The sequence below is a fragment of the Lagopus muta genome, chromosome 23 (assembly GCF_023343835.1).
Source record: "Lagopus muta isolate bLagMut1 chromosome 23, bLagMut1 primary, whole genome shotgun sequence".
NCBI classification, from domain to species: Eukaryota; Metazoa; Chordata; class Aves; order Galliformes; family Phasianidae; genus Lagopus; species Lagopus muta.
Genome location: NC_064455.1, coordinates 2,258,332 through 2,279,985, shown reverse-complemented (window position 1 = coordinate 2,279,985; position 21,654 = coordinate 2,258,332). Strand labels below are relative to the sequence as shown.

The following is a 21,654-nucleotide window of genomic DNA, read 5'->3' as shown; positions in this document are numbered from 1 at the left end:
CATTTCATCTTGTCCATGGCAGAAGTAAGGGGGTCAGAACACAGAGACTTAGCCCACATCCATAAATATCTTTTGAACAGGTAAAAAGTAATTACAGATAGCTGGAGGCAGCTGTCTTCTGCCAGACGCGGCTGCACTGCAAAGTAGGAGAGTGAGTGTGTGCACACACACGAGTTTCAAGGACGCTGCCGCTCTGATTTAGGGTTCCCGGGCTGGAGGAGATTTTTTCACACCAAAAATACAACACAAACAAGTGGGAGTTGGAGTGAGAGACCTGCTGCTCTCCTGGTGATTGCTCAGAGCAGCCGAGTTCTTCAGGTGCTGAAATGCAGAGTTTGTGTGAGGGTGGAAGAGATGGCAGGTGGGAGTGCTGGGACGAGCGGCGGCTGCTGTGGGTCTGCTGCCTGGTTTTAAATGGAGGACAGAGGCGAGAGCAGAGCGTTTGACCTTCTGATTGCAGACTTTTAATCTGCTGTCTGGGCTGGTGGCTTTTATTTTCTTTGGGCTGCAAACAATTGCATGACTTTGCCTCTTGATGTGTGCGTTTTCTCCTCCCCGTTCTAGGGACGATGGCAAGGAGGCACTTAAATTCTACACGGATCCTTCCTATTTCTTTGACCTTTGGAAAGAGAAAATGCTTCAGGACACCAAGGATATTATGAAAGAGAAGCGGAAGCACAGGGTGAGAAATGGGAGATCGCTGCCATTTCAGCAGCACTTCAGGGTGGGAGAGGAGGTGGAAAGCGTTAATGAACTGCGGGCTCCAAAGTTGCCATCCAAAATTGAGGTTTACTCTCTTAAGCTCTTCGGGGATCAATTCAGAGAAGTTTTGATCTGCTTTACTCTCATCGCTGTTAATTAAAAAGAAGACAACAAGGATACCCTTAATCTGTTTTTCCAAATGCCATCTTCTTTGTGTTGTTAGAAGGGTTTAATTTGTCTTCAGACGGCGCTGATGCAGTCAGCAGAGCAGGGCTGTGTCAGTCTTGTCTGTGCTGTGGTGCTGCACGGGGGTCTGCTGGGTGTTGAAGCAGCGCCAGCCCCTCTGCCCCAGCGCCACGCTTTGCCTGTGCTGCAATAAAATCTATTGTGGAAGAGTCAAAAAACAAAGGAGAAAACCTTCAGGAGTGCCAGAAGAGGCCATGATGTTCAATGAGCGGCCATCAGGAGGCTTAGCAAAGCCATGTAGGCTGAAAGCACCAGGTGAAGCTCCTGATTTGGTTAGTGGGGGATTTGAACCAATGCTGAAAGGGATACCATAAAAGCCTCAGTTTGAGCATGCTTCATTTAGCTTTCCAGCAGCCAAAGTCCCAAATATCAAAACAGATGCAGCTCTTTCCGTGTCAGAGTGACAAAGCAAGGAGCTAGGACGAGTCAGAACACAGAAAACGAGGCTGCACACCCCGAGCGTTAACACCAGCGAGGCGGCGGTGGGCTTTGGCAGCCTTGACACGCAGGCCAAGAGCAGAATTGATGAGGGGAAATGGAGCTCTCACTGCCCCCGAGGTGGTGGTGCCAGGCTGTGGCCCTGACGTCATGCTGAGGAAGCTGGGTGGTGTCTTTTGCTGCTCTCTCTGCTCCATCTTCTTTGTCTGGGAGGACGTTGGAGCTTTCAGCAGTCGGGAAAATGAGTGACAAATCTTGGCCCTCTCAGAGAATGTGCTTGCTTGAAACTGCTGCAGGTCTGTCCCATCCCTTCCTGTTCCCAGGGAGTTTAAAGCAAAATAAGGCTTTTGTTTGATTCCTCCTCCCTTTCCTTTCCTCCTGTAGAAAGAGAAAAAGGAGAATCCGAACCGAGGAAACGTGAACCCACGGAAAATCAAAACCCGAAAAGAAGAGTGGGAGAAACTGAAAATGGGGCAAGAATTTGTTGAGATAAAGGACAAACACGGCCCTGCTGGGTAAGCAAGTCCAGGGCTCCGCTCTGCTCCCCAGCAAGGGGTAGCGGGCAGGTGGTGGTGATTGTAATGCAGTTCACCCTGCTCTGCAGCTTCTCCAGATCTGCTGCACAGTGCGGATCGATACTGCCACTAATCAGATTCTCCAAAGTAAATCCATCTGCGGATTTAGAATTTGCTAAATAAATCAGGGAGCCACACGGCTTGAACAAGGTGGCAGCAACAGCCTCAGCAGCACGGCTGCTCCGTCTGCCTGCCTCGTGGGCACGGAACAGAGGCTGTGGCTGCGCATCCCTGGCCGTGCCCTTCCCGTCACCCCGAGCTCTGGGGCTGAGGAGCAGGGTGGCGCCTGGTGGTGCTGTGACGGCTCTGTTCGATCTCACAAGCGGCTCTTCACGCCCTGAAGTTGGAGCGGGGGCAGCTCCCATCCAAGTGTTCCAAGCTGCAGATCTCTCTTTAGTGCTTTTGGCTTGGGAATTCATTTAACTTTTGACACCAGCTAGGCTGGAAGCAGACTGAATTCCCCACAATGCACCTCTCTCTTGCTTGCTCCTCGCAGCTTCCTTTCATACAAGAAAAATCTCTCTTTAAATCACACTCTCCAGCTAAAAATAAAACTTGCTCTTAGTTTAATAGGAGGACAGGTTTGGTTTCTAGCAGAGGAATCGAGCAGCACAACAGCACCTTTCCCTGCTCCTCTGCTTTCTGGCATCAGTGCGTGCATGCGTTTGAATGCTTCTGAGGAGCAGTTGCAGCTCTGTGCCCCACGGTGAGATGAGCCCACTGCCACCTGAACAGCTGCACTGAGCAGTGCTTCAGTTGGGATGCTTGCTTTTAATGGCATGCCATATCTTTTCAGTAGCTCTTCTTTTTGTCACTGATGACACCCAGCGTAGCTCACAGCCTTTCGAGGCCAGCTTGCTCAAAATGCACTCTTTTATTTTCTTCTATCATCAAATACTTCAAAAATATTTTTGGTTTTCTTGTTGTTGGCTAAAATACATAATCATGTTCTGATACATGGCAGCAGTGACCGAGCAGGAGGGTATCCAGCAAAAGGATTACACAGAGTAAACTGATCCTAGGCACGTGATCCTTCATATAGCATGCTTTGAGAAATAGACTTCTTGTTTTTAACGGTTGCTTTCAGGTTTTGCTTCCTGTGCCCTGTTGTGGTGGTTGATAAGGTCCCACCTCGAGGCAGGTCCAGCTGTGCTGGGAAAAGCCTTCCTGCCAGGAAACCTAATTTCTGAGCCTTGCAGGTTGATCCATCTACTTGGTTAATATTACTGGTGCCAGCGCCGCACAGCTGTGATGCTGCAGCCCTTCTGAGAGGCAATGCTCTCGTGAGCGAGGGGGAAAATGAGTTTGAGACGTTGCTTTGAACTCTTTAAACACAGCGCTTGCCTTCCTCTCTCAGGTACCCCTCTAACATGGTGTATCAGAACGGCAGCATTGGCTCCAATGAAAGCATGGAGGTGAACTGCTACCCGCCGCCGCCGCAGACTGACTCTATTGTGCCTCCACCTCCTTCGTTCCCAGATGACAGCCTGCCTCCACCCCCGGTGGAATTTAGGTAAGCCTACGGGATCCCTTCTGTCACCAGGGAGTAGTAGGTGGTGTAAAAGGATGACAGGAGACGTGAGATGGCACAGCAGAACTTCCTGACGGGCGCTGGATGGGAAGCAGCGTCCGCCTGTCTGGAGGGAGGTGCAGCAGAGCCTCACTGTGTGCAGGAGGGGAGAATGGATTTGGAGGAGGACTCAAGCAGAGCTGTTCTGCTTTCTAAAAGAGCAGGGTCACATTTAATGGTCTGGCTCCGTGGCTTGGATCTGTCCCTCTTTTCCAGTGCAGTTCTTCCCGTGTGTGTAGGTTTACATTCCTGAGAGAGCTTTGCACTGGCAAAGTGTGCCCAGCACCTTCTTTCACTCGTGATTTTCTTTGCTATTGCCATTTGCCCTGTGATTTCTGACAAATGCACGATGTGGGCGCTGAAGATGTAGATGTAATAAAATGTGAAGGACTGGAACACACCAGCTGGCTCCTCCACAGCGGAAGTTCAGTGTGGCTGCTTTGTATCAGATGAAACGGTGGCTTCCAGTCACCTCCAGAGATGAGAACTATGGTCCGGCAGTGGCTTGAGACACGGATTGAAATGAGAGAGCAGCTTTTTGTTTTCTCTTAAAGGCACTAACAGTGTGTCTGATAGACAGGACTGCGTTAGCTTGTCTCCATCTTATCCAGAGGCAGCAGTGCTGCAGAAAAGGCTCTTCTGATGTGTCAGAGAGACCAAGCACTCCACTCTGCAGCATGTTCCTCTAGGGCAGAGCAGAAATGAGCTTTCAGATGAAGCTTAAGCTGCCTTATGCAGTTCCTTAGATCTCTGCCCAGCCACAGAGATCTTCTCCTCTCTGGTTTTGTTTTGGTGGTTTGTTTTTAAAGAATCCTGGGAGTGAGGTTTGATCTCCAGTGGTCTGTCACGGATCAGCGTTTGTGCACTGCCAAAAACTGTGACATTTCTGTGGCAAACAGACCAAACCTCTTTTGCCTTGCAGTGCAAGATGTCGTCAGTTTGGGGCTTCCTTTACACGCACGTAGGATGCTGCAGTCCCTTCTGGGTAGCGTTGTTCTCTGCTGCAGCACAGCTCCCATGGATGGGAACTCGCTGTTCTCCCTGAGAGCACACTGGGTGCTCATCCCTTCGTTCCCCACGGGGAGCTGTGAGACGTGGTTGCTGCGCTCCAGCTCTGAGCCACGGAATCCAGCGAAGAGATCTGTTCCTAGCAGGTGCTGAGAGCATATGTTCTCCTGGCAGACCCGCCAGCCCCTGTGCCATTTATCACAGTAGATGTCCCTGCTTGGCGTGTCAGAAGTCTGACCTCAGCATGGAGGGATAGCAGCTAGCAGTGCTGCAGGAGCTCCTAAGCCAAGAGGCTTCTCTGAGCTCAGATGTGACGCCTGGCCTCTGGCAGGGAGGTGAGATGGCTCGTGTTCTTGTCAGCCTGGAAGATGGGACAGATGATAGCACTGCTGCCAGTCCCCAGAAGCTCTCCTTTGTTCTGGTGGTGGTGGCCAGAAGAAACCCTGCAAGAAAACTAAAACCCGAGGAGCGAGGCCTCATGGAAACACCAGCTGAAGCTGAAGTCAGATTTTTGTCTGGGCTGCAACAGACACACATGATTCTCATTAACATGGAGTCTGTACGGTCTGACCTCAAAGCTAACGGCCTTATTTGTCTCTCCTTCTTTTGCAACAGCTATCCTGTAGACAACCAAAGAGGTTCTGGTTCTGGAGGGACCAAAAGATCCAGCCTGGTCAGCCCGAGCCACCCACCGCCAGCTCCTCCCATCGGATCCCCCGCGGGGGCCAGGCCGGGCTTTGCTCCCCCTCCAGCACCGCCTCCACCACCACCAATAATGGGCAGCACCCCTCCTCCACCACCCCCATCCCCAGGCACCCCGCCGCCGCCCTCTCCCCCCTCTTTCCCACCTCACCCCGACTTTGCTGCCCCACCTCCACCGCCGCCCCCTCCGGTGGCCGAATACAGCAGCATGCAGCCCCCTGCTCTGCCCCAGCCGGGCGGTGGGAGCGCACCGCCCCCCCCACCCCCCCCACCACCTCCTGGCCCCCCGCCTCTGTCTTCCAGTGGCCTCGATGGGCCCCCGGCGCCGCCTCCACCCTCAGACACCTCCGCCTCCAAGCCCAAGTCATCCCTGCCCGCTGTTAGCGATGCCAGGAGCGATTTGCTTTCGGCGATTCGTCAAGGTAAGGTTGCGTCTCAGCTCCAGCTTGCTCCACAGCCCGTGGAATACCCACCGTGTGCCGGGCGAGAGCGTGGGGAGCTGCCTCACGAGCAGGGCTGCGGCTGCCCTGCTGTTGGAGGTTTCTTGCTGTCTCCTTGTCTGCCCAACCAGATGATGGCCTCGTGGCTGTGTGCCTCTGCCTGCTCCTTGGAGACGGCAGTGCCAGATCCAAGTTTGCAAAGTGGGCTGAATGACAGTGGTGTAACCCTTTGGAGGAGCGCAGAAACGTTCAATTCCCATTCCACCTGCCCACCCAGCCTGTCTTGGCTGTCATTCACCATCACTGTTATTCCATAGCGTGTCCAATACTTGCTGGCAGAGTAGGGGCTGTCTTGCTCAGAGCATTTCATCAAAGGGACGGCTGCCTTGGGGATTTCAGCGTGACCAAAGCCTTTGAACGATCCCCTCCGTTGCCTTCTTCCCAACAGGCTTCCAGCTCCGCAAGGTGGAAGAGCAGCGGGAGCAGGAGAAGAGGGACGTTGTGGGCAACGACGTGGCGACCATCCTGTCGCGCCGCATCGCCGTGGAGTACAGCGACTCTGAGGATGACTCTTCAGAGTTCGATGAGGACGAGTGGTCGGATTAACCACGGCCCCGTCCCCTCGGTTCCCTTCCCTCCTGGGTTAACGGCTTCTTAAAGAACCAGGTGGCCAAACCTTCCACCGTTTCCTTTTCATCCCGTAACCAAAGATGTGCCAAGGGTTTTCAGACAACCACCAGCATATCTCCCCTCTCCCTCCCCCCCCGGGCTTTGGCAGGACTTTGTGCTCTGCCTTTCCAATAGGTCTCCTCGCAGGCAGTGAGGATGGAGGCGTTGGGATTTGGCTGGAGGCAGTGCAACGGTTGCTTATTTAAGAGAACTAAACCTGCAGATCCTCGATGCCACCAGGCAGAGCACACAAAACCCCTCCATCCTGAGGGATTTTTAAAGCAAAGATGGATGATCCTGTTGTGGCCGCGCGGCCTTTCAGATGAAGGACGTTTTCAGCTAGTTTCCTCATTGCAACAGCAGGCAGTTGATCTAGTGGCTCTTCCTTTCCAGTGAATACTGGTAGTGCTGCAAGAAAACAGGCTTTAAATGTCTGTTTTCTGCTGCATCCCACTGTCACATAATCAGTTTTCGGCACTGGTGCACAATTCCTTCCCCTCTGACCCTCCTCAGTATTTCCAGACTTACCCCTGCAGGGGGGCACTGCTGGCTGTAGGGCTGCAGCGTGCGTCGGGTGCAATGAGAGGAGGGCTGTGTTCCTTTTTAAAGCTGCCTTTACCTTCCTCAGCAACCTCCAGGACTGCTTTGCCACAAGGGAGCCTTGCACAAAGGGATGCAGGGCTGCAGCAGGACGGCTGCTTGGCTTCCTGCTGCAGGGAGAGCAGAGCTGACGGCTCCGCTTCGTGCCGAAAGAAACAAAGCAAAACCCAGAAGTGCCTACAGCAGGGAAGCAGCGGGGAGGGCTGCTCTGAGCACCAGGCCCTGTTTGACCAGTTGGAATCGCTGCTTCTCTCCTGCAGCGAGCACGCTTTTGCAGAGAGCATTGCTGCAGGAATTGCTGGTGTTACTTTTGCTTCCTCCTCCCTTTCACTTCAGGATTAGGGGGGTCCTGTGCCTCAAACCACCTCTGTGTGAGCTGAGTTGCCCGTTGGTTCCATCACACCTCACCCGTGTTGTTCCCCGTGTTTTGTTCCTGTAGTTGATTAGTTTAATTAATGTTTAAGAACATTTCTTCTCCCAGCTCACCCCGCAGATTCCTAGGCTGCTCACTACAGGCAGGGGAAGAAAATGGAGAACTTGAACTAGCTGACCTAGGTGTTACTGCTGTTTTATATTACATAGAATATATGCATATCTTGGAAATCTATAAGCAAATCTCCCAGTGCTGCAGATGTGCTTGTTGTATTTTAATTTGAGCACAAGTGTCTCAGAAAGCGATTCCAAAGCCTTGTGGCTCAGGCTGCTGTGGGCTGGGACCATTAAGACCAAATCTCCAACCTGTTTGCCTTTCTAATTGTCAGGTATTCTGCCAGCCTGTGCCTGTTGTTCCCTCTCCAGCTCGCCTTGTTTCGTGGTGTTGCTGATAGCTGGGGCGCCAGGCCCAGCCGGAGGCTGCTGGGTTGCTGAAAACCTTTCTTAGGGGTTTGATTGATGATTTCAGTTTGTGCCATCGAGTTCTTACTGATTTCTCGCGTGTGTTGGTGCATTTTTAATGTGTGCCAGAGCAGATGAGGGCCTGGAGGAGGGGCTGTGCTGCGCTGTGGGTCAGGCTGAGATCCGGCTCAGCCCTGAGCACAATCAGGAGAGATCGGCCAGGCTCTCCACCATTACATTTCTGTGCAGAGCAGGATGCAGGGCACAGAGCGAGGCATCCCAGCAGGCTGGGAACATCTGAGCGGCGCTCATTGCAGGTTCTGGAGGAGGGAAGGAAACCCCTCGAGTGCCAGCGAGCCGTCGTGCAGCGGAGGGACTTGGAAATGCAAAGTGATCAGCGCTGCACGCTGGGTGAGGGGGGCTGGAGGAGAATCGCTGCCTCTTGTTTTTCTGCTCCTTCTGTAAGCATCCTCCTCTGGCTTCTCTTGGAGACAGGTTCCTGGGGGAAACAGACCTCTGAGCTAAGCCAGGCTGACAGCATTATCACACAGGGAAGCGCGGAGCTCACAAATGCCAAACCTGGGTTAATTTTAAATTGCCTTAAGTAGATTTGGCCCCCTGTTGGGAAAGGGGAGCGAGTTATTGGTGTCGTGTGAAATGCAGAGCAATGCCACGCTCCTCGCAGCCCGGCGTGTGGGGCAGAGCTGGGCCTCGGGGCGCTGGGGACGCGGTCAGCCCACACCTGTGGCACAGGGATGCTGTGCGGGTGGAGCACAGGGCTGCAATGCCTCCCCTGCTCTGGAGCCCTGCTGGCAGCAGGAGGGGTGCAGCTCTGGCTGTGCAAGCCTGCTTTTACCCACGGCCGCTTTCAGATCCGGGGTGAGAGGCAGAACTGCAGGGAGGCAGAACTGCAGGATCCTGAGCACAGGGATTGCAGATCAACAAAGCAACGGGTGCGAGGTGCCCGTCTGTGAGCAGAGCTGCAGAGCGCCGGGCCGCTGAGCGAGCCTCGTATTTCTGAACCCAGCAGGGGAGGAGGAGAGGTGCCAAAAACAACCTTTGCGAAGCAGAGCAGCTGTGCGGTGCTGCAGGCCCCGCGCTTTCCTCCTGCCATCTTTGCTTCTTTGCAAAGGTCTCATCTTTGCAGCGCCGGAGCCGAGAGCCTCAAGCGTTCTGCACGGCCAGAAGCAGAGCTGGCCGCCGCGGGCCTCCCCTCTCTGCCCGCCCCCATGGGGGTCTGCACGGAGCTGGGGCCACCGCTGCCCCCCTCCCCTGCTCAGACGTTTCTCCCGCTGCCTTTGCCCGCAGTGCTCGGCTGCTGCTGCTGGCAGCCGCTCCCCCGGCGCCCCTCCTTGGCGCACAGGGCTGGCTGTGTCCCCGCTGCCTGGCCTCAGCCTGGAGCCTCGTCTGCAGCCGGTGACCTTCACCGCTTTTTGCTCTCCTTATCGGAGCCGAGCGCCGGCCCGCGTGGAGGGAAGGGGAAGGGGGCTGTGCGAGGCGCCATGCGGAGCCGCACGGTGTCGTTTCAGGGAAGGGCCGCTTCTGTCCGTGAGCTCAGGCGCGGCGCTGTGCTCTTGGAGCCCCTCGCAGGCAGGTGCTGCTGCCCCAGCTCAGCTCTCCGTGCTGCTGCGTTTCGGGGCTGCCGATTCCCCTCCTGTTTGATTTCTTTAAACAAAGCCTTGAAGTGGGGAAGCGGATTCGCTGGGTTTTATTACCGTATTAACATTCATTTAAATCCATTTCAGAAACTAACTCCTTTCTCTTCCTACTTAGAATGTCTTAGGCGAGCTGTAACCCTTCCAAAGTGCCTTATTTTTCCTATATGACATAAATATATTTATAAGAACTGTGCTGTGTGTGGCCGGGGCGCTGCAGAGCAGGGCGGCGTTGGGCCGATGCTCTCAGGGCGCCGGGGGGGAATTGGGTTTCTCACTTCAGACCAAAGGAGTTTCAGCTCCGAAACTCTGCTTAAAGGATAGAAAAAGAGGGAGAAGCACCGGCTGAGGAGCAGAGCGCTGCCTCCCTGGTCTCGGTTGTTCCCCTCTCAGAGCAAATGCTGATGGCACGGCTGGTGTAAGCCGGGCTTTCCTGCTGCCACTTTCAACCCCTTGGATGATGAAGATCCCGATTGCAATTTTTATTTTATTTTTTTTGTAATGTAGACGTGGACGAAAAAAAAACCAAACAACCAAACAAAGCCAACAAACCACGACGGTCCTTATTTTTAAAACCTCAAACTCGATAAAAAAAACCTTTCTATCCATCGGTGCCTTCGTGTGTTCTTGTGGGAGCCGCGACGCTCCTGTAGCGCCCGCAGGGGCGGTGCGTGCTGAGCTGCCGCTCCTGCTGCCCTGCAGAGCCGTGCGGGAGCCCTGCGCTGCGGGGCTGGGCTGTCCTTTGAGATGCTGCTGCTGGAGCCCGTGGCAGGGAGCTCAGCGTGGCAGAGCCGCCATCCAGAAGCAGCGCCGTGGAGCCGCACCTCGCTCCGTGCGCCGTGAGCTGCGCTCTGCCCTCGGGTTCCGCCTCCGCCTCGGCTGCACGAGGTCCCCGTGCGCTCAGGTGCGCCTCCTGGGCTCGCTGTCAGCCCCTTCTCGCTGCTGGATGGCGAGCAACAAAAGCGCCGTGCTTTGCCTGCTTGCTTCGCCGTGCCAAATCCCTCAGCTTCCCAGAGCCCCCCGCGCGCTCTGCGGCGCTGTGCCTTTCCTGGCTGACAACGGTCCCTGGCTGCAAAACCTCATTAGATTAATTGGCCTCGCCAGCTTCTGAACCAGCAAGCCCTCTCCCGTGCTGGGGCACGCAGGGCAGGGAAGGAGCAGCTCTGGGCTCTGCGTCCCGATGGCTGCGGGCTCCATCTCGTGTCGAGCAGCCGGGGAGCTGCGGTCGGTGATGGTTGGGGCTGCCTCAGTGCTTTTGCTTTTGCTCTGCAGGGCTGCACGTCGCACTGGAGGAGCAGCCGTGGTGTGAGCAGCACGCGGTGTGGGGCAGCTGGGGGAGCAGAGGGGCCTCGTGGCAGTGCAGGGCTGAGCTGTGCGTGGGGAGCAGAGCCCAGCGGCGAGATGAATGGTGTGCTGGTGCTCTGCAGCCCTGCGCCCTTGCTGGGAGCTGCCGGGAGCTGCTGGGCCGTGCCTTGGCACCGCAGCCCCGTCTGATGTTTGTGTGTCTTCTGCCACGGCGCTGGGCACCACATCACAGCTCCGACTCTGCGGTCTCCAAAGCAGAGCTTAATTCTCTCCTTGGAGGTGGTGCGAGCAGCACCCCGCAGCCTCTGCCCAGTGGGCTGCTGTCCTTCCCACGGCTGACGTCAGCTCCTCTCCTCCGTTCCCCCTCCGGGACCGACGTGCTGCCAGCTCCCATCAGCGTTCAGCCCCGCCTGGCAGTGCCAATGTCACCCCGGCACGGCTGCGGTGCTCCCTATGGAGGTGTGCGAGATGGCAGCTCAGCCCGCACAAATGGCCAGCCATCTCCTTCCTCTCTCTCTCTCTCCCTCTCCCTTTTCTGCCTTGGTTTTCTTTTCCCCCCTTATTATTTTATGTTTTCTCCCCCTGCCCACGCGGCGCTGAGCAGGGAAGGCGAGCGGCTCCCGTGCTGCGGATGGCTTTATCTGCAACTCCTCCATCTGCTCACAGCAGCTCGCAAATAACCGCGGGGTGCCAGAGGAATTATGGATTTGGAGCTCGGGTTCTGCAGCCTGCCAGGGCAGCCTCTCTGCGCCGGCTTGGCTGCCTGCACCGCCTGCATGGGGCGCCGGGGCTGCAGGGGGGGCTCCGTCCCGTCACCCGGAGCTGCGTACGGGTTGGAGCTGCACCAAGGGCACGGCCTGCGGGTCGCCCTGCATCCCTGCTGCACAGCCTGGGCTCGGAGCAACGCCGCAGGAACCGGGCAATGCTGCATGATGAGCAAACCTCCCCAGCTCCCGCTGTCTGTGCGCTTCTTTCCCCGTTTCCTGTGCTCCCGATGGGTGAAGCTCCGCTCCTGGATGCTGCCTGCGCTTCCAGGGAAGCAGAATCCCCAGCACCAGGGCAGAGGATGCTTATTTTGGCAGAACGCAGGCCCACGATTGCAGCTGCTCGGCCTCTGCACGGCATTCCAGTTCCGTTCCCGGATCCCTGACCTTTGTTGGGGCTTTAGGGGCTGCACGGCCTCCCTCCTTCCCTCCCCCCTCCCGTCGGCAGAGCCCTGCTTTTGGCACCGGGACGGGAGGCCGTGCTCGTTAGCGCATTGCTGGGGGAGCAGCCCTGCCTTCGCCATGGTTACTGCCAACCCGGTGGCCTTGCTGCTGGGCACGTGCCGAGCAGAGCTGGGGAGCAGAAGCTGCAGCCCCGTGCAGCCCTGGGAGCGGTGCTGGGGGGCGGGGATTGGGGGGGGGGGGGCTCACGGCACAGCCTGGCCCTGCTGGGAGCGAGGGCTGCGTGCCAGATGTGCTCACAGCTGGAGCGATGCGTTGCCCGTCCTGCTCACAGCAATCCCTGCAGCCCGAGCTTCCCACCACCCCCCCCCCCCAACCTCCCCACCACCACCAGCAGCACGGGGGGGGGGGTGGGGGGGGGAAGGGGGGGGGGTTATGGGGAGCTCTGCTTTCTCCCACAGCAGGAATTGGTTTTCAGAACCCCCCCAGCTCGCTGTAGGATCACGTTGGCTGTCGTCTGTCTCAGTGCTGGGGGTCCCAGCGTGGAGCTGCGTGCTGTCCCAGTGTCCCCGTGCTCAGGGAGGTGACAGCAGCCGTGTGACAGTGGGGGAACTGGGGCACCCAAAGCTTTGCTCCGTTCCCTTAATTGTGATAGGGCCAAAAGGAGCCCCCAACCCCCCCACCCCCAGATGTCCTGTGTGTCCCCATCACCCCATAAGGAGGAAGGACCCCTCCTCTTCCTCCCCTCCTCTTCCTCCCCTCCTCTTCCTCCCCTCCCCAAGATGCCGCATCCCCACGTGCCCGCTGGTGCTCTGACACCTGGATGTGACCCAGTGCCCCCAGGAGGCACCAAAGGGGAGGGGGGGGGGGTTGAGGGGTCGTGGGGCCCAGCACCCAGAGGGGACAAGCTGCCCTAATTAGCGCTGCGATCATTAACCCTGCCTTCCCCGTGCTTCCCCCCCCCCCCGCCCCCGTGCTTTGCATGGCGTTCAATGCAATCGACCCCTGCCCCCCCCTCCCGCCCTACATCACCCCTCCCCCCCCGCGGTGTCACCGGGGGTCGGCAGCAGTCGCATTTCCCAACCACGCGCATTGAGGGCAAAGGGGGGGACACCAACCTGCCCCCCCCCCCAGCATCACACAGCCGCATCTCATATCACAAATCGCTTTTATTCCCCCCCCCAACCACCCCAAAACGGCTGCAATCAACGCTCAAACGCCACCCCCCCCCCTCACCCCCCCCTAGAAAAAGTGCAAATGCACCCCCAGCACAAAGGAACGCTTTGGTGGAGGTGTGGGGCAGCCCCGGTGCTCGGGGGATGGGGGCTCATGTGGGCACCCGAAGGCAGTGGCAGCAGAGGGCAGTGCTGCGCCTCCAGAATTGCCCCCAAAAATAAAGAGATTAATATGGGGAGGGAGGGGGAGGGCAGGGGGCATCTGCAGCAATTCCCCCTCGCCTCCATTTGAGGTCAAATAAGCAGACGGGAGCGAATGTCCCCCCCCAGTCCCCCTTCCGCCACCCCCCCTCCCAGTCTCCCTTGTGCAGATTGGGGCTGTTTGGGGTAAAAATGCTTCTTGTGTGTGAAAAAATAGCGGGGGGGGGGTCGTGCACAAAAGGGTGGGGATGGGGAGAGCTGATGGGGGGGGGGGGGGGGGGAACAAAACCCACCGCAGCAAAAGGGATGAATGAGAGATGGGCAGGAGGGCGGGGGGGGAGGGCTGTCAGAGGGGGGCAGACAGACAGCAGGGGGGGCAGCTGCTGCTGGGCGACAACCAGGGGATGGGTGACAACCAGATGTCACTGGGTGAGAGCCAGCCACCACCAGGTGACCAAGAGACGTCGCTGAGTGACAAATAGGTGCCATCAGGTGACAGTAACACCTCACTGGGCACAGCCAGATGTCACCAGGTGACAACAGCACCTCAGTGGGTGACAACCAGATGTGACCAGGTGACAATCAGACATCGGCGGCCACAACCAGCTGTCACTGGGTGACAACAACACACCAGTGGGTGACAATCAGCCTCTACCAGGTGACAGTGAGACATCATGGGGTGACAAACAGATGCCATCGGATGACAGTAACACCTCACTGGGTGTCAATCAGATGTCATCAGGTGAGAACAGCACATCACTGGGTGACAACCAGTGACAACCAGATGTGACCAGGTGACAATCAGCCATCAGTGGGTGACAACCAGGCATCATCGGTGACAACCAGCCACCACCAGGTGACCATGAGACGTCACTGGGTGACAAACAGATGCCATCAGGTGACAGTAACACCTCACAGGGCACAGCCAGATGTGACCGGGTGACAACAGCACCTCAGTGGGTGACAACCAGACATCACCAGTGACAACCAGATGTCACCAGGTGCCAACAGCACATCTGTGGGTGCCAAATACACAGCACTGCCTGCCAACCAGACGTCACCACCGGCAGCCCCACGTCCCTTGGGGATGATCACACATCGCCGGGCGTCCGGGAGCGCAAGGGCACCGCAGCAGAGCGGCACCCGCAGCACAGCGCCCACAGAACCTTCCAGAGCTCGCCGTTACGGAAGGCGTAGATGAGAGGTTGAGGACGGAGCCGGCAGCAGGAGGTGGGCAGAGCGCGGCGAAGGGCAGCCAAGACGCGGCGAAGGCGCCCAGCGTGAGCGCCAGCGCGGCCGTCCCTGTGCGCGCCGTGCCGCCGCCCGCCCTGCGAGCTGCCTCTGCGCGGCCACGTGCTGTGTGTGCCGAAGGCGATGCGGCTGATCTGCGCACAGAGCTGCAGCAGCACGGCGAAGGCGGCCAGGAAGGAGACGGAGAGGGCGGCGAGGTGGGGCCGGCGGAGCGGCCGGATGGAGCCGCAGGAGGACGGATCCCGCACGCAGTTCCAGCGCAGGGCGGGCAGCGGCCCGCAGCACAGCGATGCTCCCCAGGCGAGCAGCAACGTGAGCCGGGTCCGGCCGCCCGCCCCGAGCTGTAGGTGAGCGCGTGCTGCAGCGACACGAAGCGCTCGGCGGCGATGGCCAGCACGGAGCACACGCTGGCGGTGAAGGCGGTGAGCAGCAGCCCTGCTGTGCCCAAAGCCAGCGCCTCCGACGGCACCAGATAGATGGAAGCGAAGCGCAGGATGAGGCGCAGCCCCACCAGCAGGTCGGCGGCTGCCAAACTGCCCACGAGGAGGAACACAGGCACGCGGAACGCCGGCGTCACCACCAGCACCGCCAGCACCGCCAGCACCGCCAGCACCACCAGCAGCGCCGCGTTCTCGCAGCTGATGATGGTGCCGGAGACGCACAGCTCGACGTCCCATGGATCCAAGGGCAAAGGTTGGAGCGTGGACTCCGAGGATGGAACGCTGCCATTCTGTACCCCAAAATCACCATACTGCGCCGTGCTCGCGTTGGGGGGCCGCAGCTCCATCATGGTGACAGGGTGGGGGTCACCTGTGGGGGACAAAGCCAAAGGTGACCCTCAGCGCCCACCTCCAGGGCGGCACCTGCAGCACCTGGGGATCTGAGCACTACAAAACATGGTGGATAAATCCTTGGGAGCAGCACCGGCCCTTCTGCCTGCCCCCCCCACCCCAAAAATAAGGAGGGAGGGTTATGGAGGCAGCCCCACTGCATGGGTCTGACCCCGCGACCTCAGCACCCATAGATGAGGGGGGCTGCTTTGGGGTTCTGAGGGGGCACTGAGTGGGCAGCACAGCCCTAGGTGTGCTGTGTGGGGTATCCCCCCACTGCCCTTCCCATGGCAATTTACCCAAATGGGCTGACAGCTCTTCCCCAGTGCCCTCATCCCACTGCCGACCCCATCCCAGTGCCAACACCTTCCCCAGTGTCCCCCCTCCCATTGCCTTCCCACCCCACTGCATCCCACTACTCTCTAATCCCGTCACCCCCCATCCCAGCATCCCCCCCCCCATCTCAGCATCCCCCCATTCCAGTGCGAAACTCATCCCAGTGCCCTCCCTTTCCAGTGTCCCCCCTCCCACTGCCTTCCCATCCCAGTGTATCCCAATACTCCCTCATCCCAGTACTGCCCATCCCAGCACCTCCCATCTCAGTTTTCCCCCATCCCGGTGTCCCCCCCATCCCACTGTCTTCCCATCCCACTGCATCCCATCAATCCCATCTCAACACCCCCCATCTCAGTGTCCTCCATCCCAGTGCCAACACCTTCCCCAGTGTCCCCCCTCCCATTGCCTTCCCATCCCAGTTCATCCCAATACTCCCTCATCCCAGCAGCCCACATCTCAACACCCCCCCATCTCAGCATCCCCCCATCCCAAAGCCAACCCCATCCCAGTCCCCCCTTTTCCAGTGTCCCCCATCCCAGTGCATCCCAGTAGCCCTTTATCCCAGCACCCCCCCATCCCATTACCAACCCCATCCCAGTGCCAAACCCAATCCCAGTACATCCCAGTGCTCCCCCACCCCAATGTTTTCCCCCATCCCGGTGCCTCCCCCACCCCAATGTCTTCCAGTTCTCCAACACCCCCCCATCTCAGTGTCTTCCATCCCAGGACCCCCCCAGCCCCAGTCCATCCCAGTCCCCCCCCCCGTTCCAGGCACTCACCTGCCGGGCTGCCGGTCCCGTGCTGTGCGGTGCTGCCCCGCAGCCATGGACGCTGCCGAGTGATGGGGACCGAACCCCTCCGAGTTGTGCAGGGGGGAGAGAAACGGGGGGGGGGGGGTGAGAGGTGTGAATCGCCGCCCCCCGCCCGCAGCCCCGTGACGTCAGAGCACGGCGGAGCCAATCAGCTCTCCGGGATGCGGGCGCGGGCGCGCGCCGCATCGTAATCGCAGCGAGGCGGGAGCGGCCCATTCATAAAAACAGCCCCCGCCCCTCCCCCCCACACCCAGCCCATGCCCGCCCCCCCCCCCCCCGCAGGCCCCCGACCCCCCGACCCGGATTCCCCTCGCCACATCTTTGCCAAAGTCATTGCGGTGCCGGGAGGGAGCCGGGAATAATTAATTAATCCTTCATCATGAGCCCTTAATAATTAATTACCGGGAGTGTCGGAAAGGGCGGGCGGGGGGGGCCACCCTCGGGGGGGGGGGGAGGAGGTGTGTGACCCCCCCTCGGGACCGCCCCAGGATTGGGGGGCCGGGGGGGGGGCTTCGCAGTGCTGAAGGTTCCCCCGACGGCGCCGCCCCGAGGGGAGGGGGACTTTGCCAGCCCCCCCAGGTGGAACCCATCGCAACGGCGCCCTCCCGCTGGCTCCGGACACGTCCCGGGATCCCAGGGGGGCGCTCGGGGGTGTGCACGGCATGGGGGGGTGGGTGGGAGGGGGCTGTGCGGAGGGTGCAGGGGGAGCGCGCTTAGTGCTCAGAACGCGCAATGTGCGCGCAGGTGCAGCGCCCACGCGGCGCGCAGCGCGCAACGCACGCAGGACGGGCATTGCGCGTATCTAGTACGCATAGATCGGTGCCTGCAGCGCGCGGGGTGTGCAACGAGTGTGCAACGAGTGTGCAATGCGTGTGCAATGCGTGTGCAATGCGTGTGCAATGCGCTCCGTGCGCGCACCGTCCCGCTGCCGGAGCCGCAGCCGCCTCTTTCCCACGGGCCGCCCGCGCCCAAAGGAGGGGGCTGGGGGGGGGCGGGGCAGAACGAGGCGGAGCCGCCCCCCCTCCCCTCCCTCTGCCCCCCCCCCCCCCCGCGGGTGCGGACGTCCCCGCTCCGTTCAGCTCTCCCGGGAGCTTCGCCGCCGCCGCGCCGCCGCGGGACCGAACGGAACGAACCGGGTCGGGCCGGGCCATGACCCCCCCGTGCGCCGGAGCGCTGCGCTGCGCGGTGCTGTGCGCGGTGCTGTGCGCTCAGGGATCCGCCGCCACCCGCGCAGGTACGGAGCGACCCCACGGGGTGGGGGTTGGGGGGGGGCTGAAAGAGGGGACGGGTCAAAGAAACTTTGGGGACTCGCCTTCCCACGCCTCCCCCCCCGCTTCGTGCCCAGAGCGCGGCGCCCACCTCTCCCCGGTGGCGGCGCTTTGGGCCGCGACCTGCAGGTGCGGGGTGAGAGGGGGGGGCACCCAATGGGAACCCCCCCCTGAGAACCCACAGGGGGAGCGAAGCGGCTCTGCCCGGCCCCCCCGACCCCCCCGCGTGCAGCTCAGCATCAATAATGCACAGCCCTTCTCCCATCCTCCCACCGCTCCGGATTAGCGGCGCGTCGCCGAGCCCCCGGGATGGGGTGATCAACCCCCGCCTTCCCCTCTCCCCCCCCCCCAGGCTTCGCTGACCCCGTTGTTGCTGATCCCCATGAGAACGGCTCCGGGCCCCATTGTGGGACGGGGGGGGGCACCCGGATCGGGGCCTCACTGCTGGCACTGCCTTCAATTAATGATGAGTGCGTGGGGGGGGGGGAGGGTGAGAGCCGGTGGCAGAGCAGTGACTCACATTGGTGGGCAGTGGGGCTCCGGGGGGCAGAGGGGCACTGGGGGGGTAGAAGAACACCGAGGGCAGATGGGGTGACCCTGCAGCGGCACCCAAAAGGATCCCCGTCCCCCATCTGTGGGCAGTGGGGTTGAGCCCTGTGCGCCATGGGGTGGTTTGGGGTGAGGGATGTCCACCCAATGGGACTCTGCTCCCCACCAGGAGGGGCCACCGGTTCTTCCCACTCGGAGGTGGGGAACGGACCCGGCCCTGACCCCGCTTCTCCCTTTCCTTTGCAGAATGCAGAGAGCTGCTGTCCTGTGAGCTGTGCACCACCGCTCCTCCAGCGCCCAACGGCACCGGCTGCCTCTGGGGGGGCTGTGGGGCACCGGGTGAGCGCTGCACTCCCCCCCCTTTCCAGTGCCATCCATCCTTCAGCTTGGGGTGTGGGGCTCCAGGCCCGCCTGGGTCTCCCGGGACCCCCATGGGAACCCCCTGCCCCATTTCACTGCAGAGACGTGGAGCTGCGTGCACAGCGGGGCGGCCACACGGGACACATGTGTGCTCTACAACAGCAGTGCCCTGTGCCCAGGTAACCCCACAGCCATGGGGCTGCAGTGGGGATGGGACCACGCATGGCTGTGCCCCCTGCAGCCCTCCTCACTCCTGTCCTCTGCTGTTGTCTCCAGCGGCACTGAAATCCCCCACCAAAGAGCCACCGCGGTCCCCTAGCAAGGAGCCGGCAACACATTCCCCACGTGAGTGGGGCTGGGGTGGGATAGCATGAAATGGGATGGGATGGGATGGGATGGGATGGGATGGATGGGATGGGATGGGATGGGATGGGATGGGATGGGATGGGATGGGATGGGATGGGATGGGATGGGATGGGATGGGATGGGATGGGATGGATGGGATGGGACGGGATGGGATGGGATGGGATGGGATGGGATGGGATGGATGGGATGGGATGGGATGGATGGGATGGGATGGGATAGGTGGATTGGGGTAGGATAGCATGGGATAGCATGGGATGAGTGGGTTGGGGTGGGATAGCATGGGAATGGGATGGGATGGATAGGTTGGGGCTAAATAACATGGGATGGGGTGGGATAGGATGGATGGATTGGGGTTGGACAGCATGGGATGAGGTGGGATGGGACAAAATGAGATGGGATGGCACAGGATGGGACCACCCACTTCCCTGTACATCCTGTGTCCCCGGGGATGAGCAGTGCCACCCTCTCAGGGTCCCATCACTGAGCTCTGAGCCCCACTGTGCGCACGGTGCCAGCCCTGCCCCAGCCCCACAGCTCTTCACCCCGTGCTGCAGCAGTGTAGGACGGGCTGGGGGGCCCTGGGGAGCAGCAGCAACTCCTGTGCGGGCAGCAGAGCGGGCGGGGAGCTGGGATGGGGCCGGGAGCGGAGATGGAGCCTCTTCCAGGAAATGGGAACTGGAGAGCTGGGCTAAAAGCGGCCGTAACCGGAGCTGCGGCTCTGAATTATTGATGCCTCGTGCCGCTCCAGCAACGGAGGGGGCCGAGCCCTTCTCTCCCGCTGGACCCCATCCTTCAGGTTAGGGTCGGGTTAGGGTCCGTCCCCGTAGCCCCACTCTGTCCCATAGGGAGCAGCACCACGCGTGCCCCGCTGACGGGCAGCCCCGAGTTCCAGCCTCCGGGCTTCGACACGGCCAGCTTTGTGGGCGGCATGGTGCTGGTGCTCAGCGTGCAGGCCGTCCTCTTCTTCATCCTCAAGTTCATCAAGTCCAAGGACAGCAGCTACCAAACGCTGTAAGGCTCCCTTGCTCCTCTGTGGGGTCGCACCGACGCTATGGGGCAGCCCCACCGTCCCACCGCGTCTCACCGTGGGGCGCTGCGTCCTCCCGTGGCTGTTTGTCCGTCCCCTCCCATGGGGGTGGGGAGGATCTGGGGCTCTGGGGCGCCCTCCCTCGTTGCCACGTGGAGGAAACGAGTGTCCGTCTCGTGTCCGTCTGTCTGTGCGCTGCTGTCCTGCCGCACCCCATAGGGACCGTGCAGCCCCCAGACCCCCCCCATGGGGGTCCGATGCTCTCCCAGCCCCTCCTTGTGCCCACCGTGGGGCTTCTAACGCGGGGGGGCCGTGCCTCTCTCTCTTTCCTTGCACGCTGCCAGAGAGGACAACCAGTAGGTGCTGAGCGCTGCCAGAGGATGGGGAGGGGGCTGCCCTGCTGCCCCGCGGCTGCCCCTTGGGGGAAGGGGCTCATTCCCCCTTTCCTGCTTTGCGTGGCGGGGGGGTTCTCTGCTGTTTGCTGTTTGTCCCCGGGGCTGTGAGGTGACCCCACATCCCCATTCCTTCTGCTGCGTCCCCAAGAAGGTGGCGGGCAGCCCCCGTCCCATTGAGCCCCTCGCTGGGGTGGGGGCTTCCCCCTCAGGAACTGCTCTCTAATAGGGCACCCAGCAGCGTGCATCCCCCCCCCCATCCCCCTGTGCGCCGTGTGGGGGTCCCCTCTTTGTTCAGCATCCCGGTGCCATCGCATCCTGCAGGGTCCCAGCCCCGCATGCTGTCCCCTCCCCTCCCATCCCACTCCCCCCCCCAGCCCTGAGCCCCCGCTCTCCCCAATATCCCCCCCCCCCCCCCTGCAGGAGCAGAGCCGGGACCTTGCTGTGTGCTTTTGTTGTGCCTCTGTGTTCCTGGGTGTCTGTGTGTGGGGGGCGGACGACACGATGGAGATGGAGATCCCTGTGTCCCCCTCCTCCCTCCCCCCGTGTGCTGTTTTGGGGAGGGGGCTGCGTGCTGTGTGCTGTGGGGTGAGGTTTGTCGCTCCCGCTGCCCCCATTAAACTCTGCCGGGTGGTGTCCGTGTGTCGCCCCATCGTGTCCGGGGGGGGGCATAGAGGTGGGGGGGAGGGGGAGGAGATAAGCCTGCAGAGCCCCTGTGCCCCCCATCCCTTCCTTGCAGCAGCTCCCATTCCCCCCCTCATCCCGAATGTGGGACCCCCCTCTCCCACGGGTGGGGGCAGTAGGGTGGGTGCTGTGCCCCCCCCCCCGGCCCTTCCTGCTATGTGCTTTTCTCCATCCACTGCTGCAGGATCTGAGTTCCGGGCGATGCTGCCCTCGCCTCCCCCATCCCCCCCCCCCCTCCCGGGGAGGTGGAGAAGAGACCACCGCTGTGTCTCCATCCCATGCTGGGACCACCCCAAAGCTGTGGGACCCCCCCACCTGCACCACAACTATGCAAAGCTGGCTCTGCGAGGGGGGGGAGGGGGGGGGCTGCACCTGGGGGCGAGGGGGGGTCTGGGCTGTGTGTCAGCAAGTCAAGTCACCCAGCAGGGCATGGGATGCTGCTGGGGGGTTCCCAATGCTCCTCGATGGCGTGGGGGGGCTCACCCAGCCCAGC

The 21,654-nt window shown here is 60.4% G+C and overlaps 3 protein-coding genes across 7 annotated transcripts in view; 2 read left to right on the top strand and 1 right to left on the bottom strand.

The window, feature by feature from the left end:
* The window catches only part of WASF2 (WASP family member 2), a 28,775-nt gene extending 18,712 nt beyond the window's left edge, over positions 1-10,063 (top strand). For 4 of the 5 annotated variants that reach the window (XM_048969084.1, XM_048969086.1, XM_048969085.1 and 1 more), the window contains exons 5-9: positions 565-682; positions 1,771-1,901; positions 3,319-3,474; positions 5,155-5,663; positions 6,130-10,062. In XM_048969084.1, coding sequence (XP_048825041.1) covers positions 565-682; positions 1,771-1,901; positions 3,319-3,474; positions 5,155-5,663; positions 6,130-6,287 — 1,072 coding nt within the window. In that variant the 3' untranslated portion in view covers positions 6,288-10,062. Of the gene's footprint in view, positions 1-564; positions 683-1,770; positions 1,902-3,318; positions 3,475-5,154; positions 5,664-6,129 lie in introns of all 5 variants that reach the window. The other variant, XM_048969087.1, reaches the window with a different exon arrangement.
* Positions 10,064-13,628: 3,565 nt separating this feature from the next.
* Positions 13,629-16,566, bottom strand: GPR3 (G protein-coupled receptor 3). The gene is given in 6 exon segments (XM_048969098.1): positions 13,629-14,493; positions 14,496-14,603; positions 14,606-14,656; positions 14,659-14,865; positions 14,868-15,347; positions 16,483-16,566. Coding segments are annotated over 5 exon segments (942 nt in total). The 5' UTR covers positions 15,328-15,347; positions 16,483-16,566; the 3' UTR covers positions 13,629-14,377.
* A 1,000-nt stretch (positions 16,567-17,566) lies between these two features.
* CD164L2 (CD164 molecule like 2) lies at positions 17,567-21,544 on the top strand. Its single transcript, XM_048969099.1, has 6 exons — positions 17,567-17,749; positions 18,579-18,671; positions 18,794-18,871; positions 18,969-19,037; positions 19,904-20,069; positions 21,346-21,544. The coding sequence occupies exons 1-6, from the start codon at positions 17,665-17,667 to the stop codon at positions 21,350-21,352; spliced, it is 498 nt and encodes a 165-aa protein (XP_048825056.1). The 5' UTR covers positions 17,567-17,664; the 3' UTR covers positions 21,353-21,544.
* The last annotated feature ends 110 nt before the right edge of the window (positions 21,545-21,654 follow it).

Coding starts and splice junctions, on each gene's coding strand:
- CD164L2 (XM_048969099.1), top strand. CDS start 17,665: ATGACCCCCCCGTGCGCCGGAGCGCTGCGCTGCGCGGTGCTGTGCGCG. Junction 17,750..18,578: donor ATCCGCCGCCACCCGCGCAG/GTACGGAGCGAC, acceptor TTTCCTTTGCAG/AATGCAGAGAGCTGCTGTCC. Junction 18,672..18,793: donor GGGGGGCTGTGGGGCACCGG/GTGAGCGCTGCA, acceptor ATTTCACTGCAG/AGACGTGGAGCTGCGTGCAC.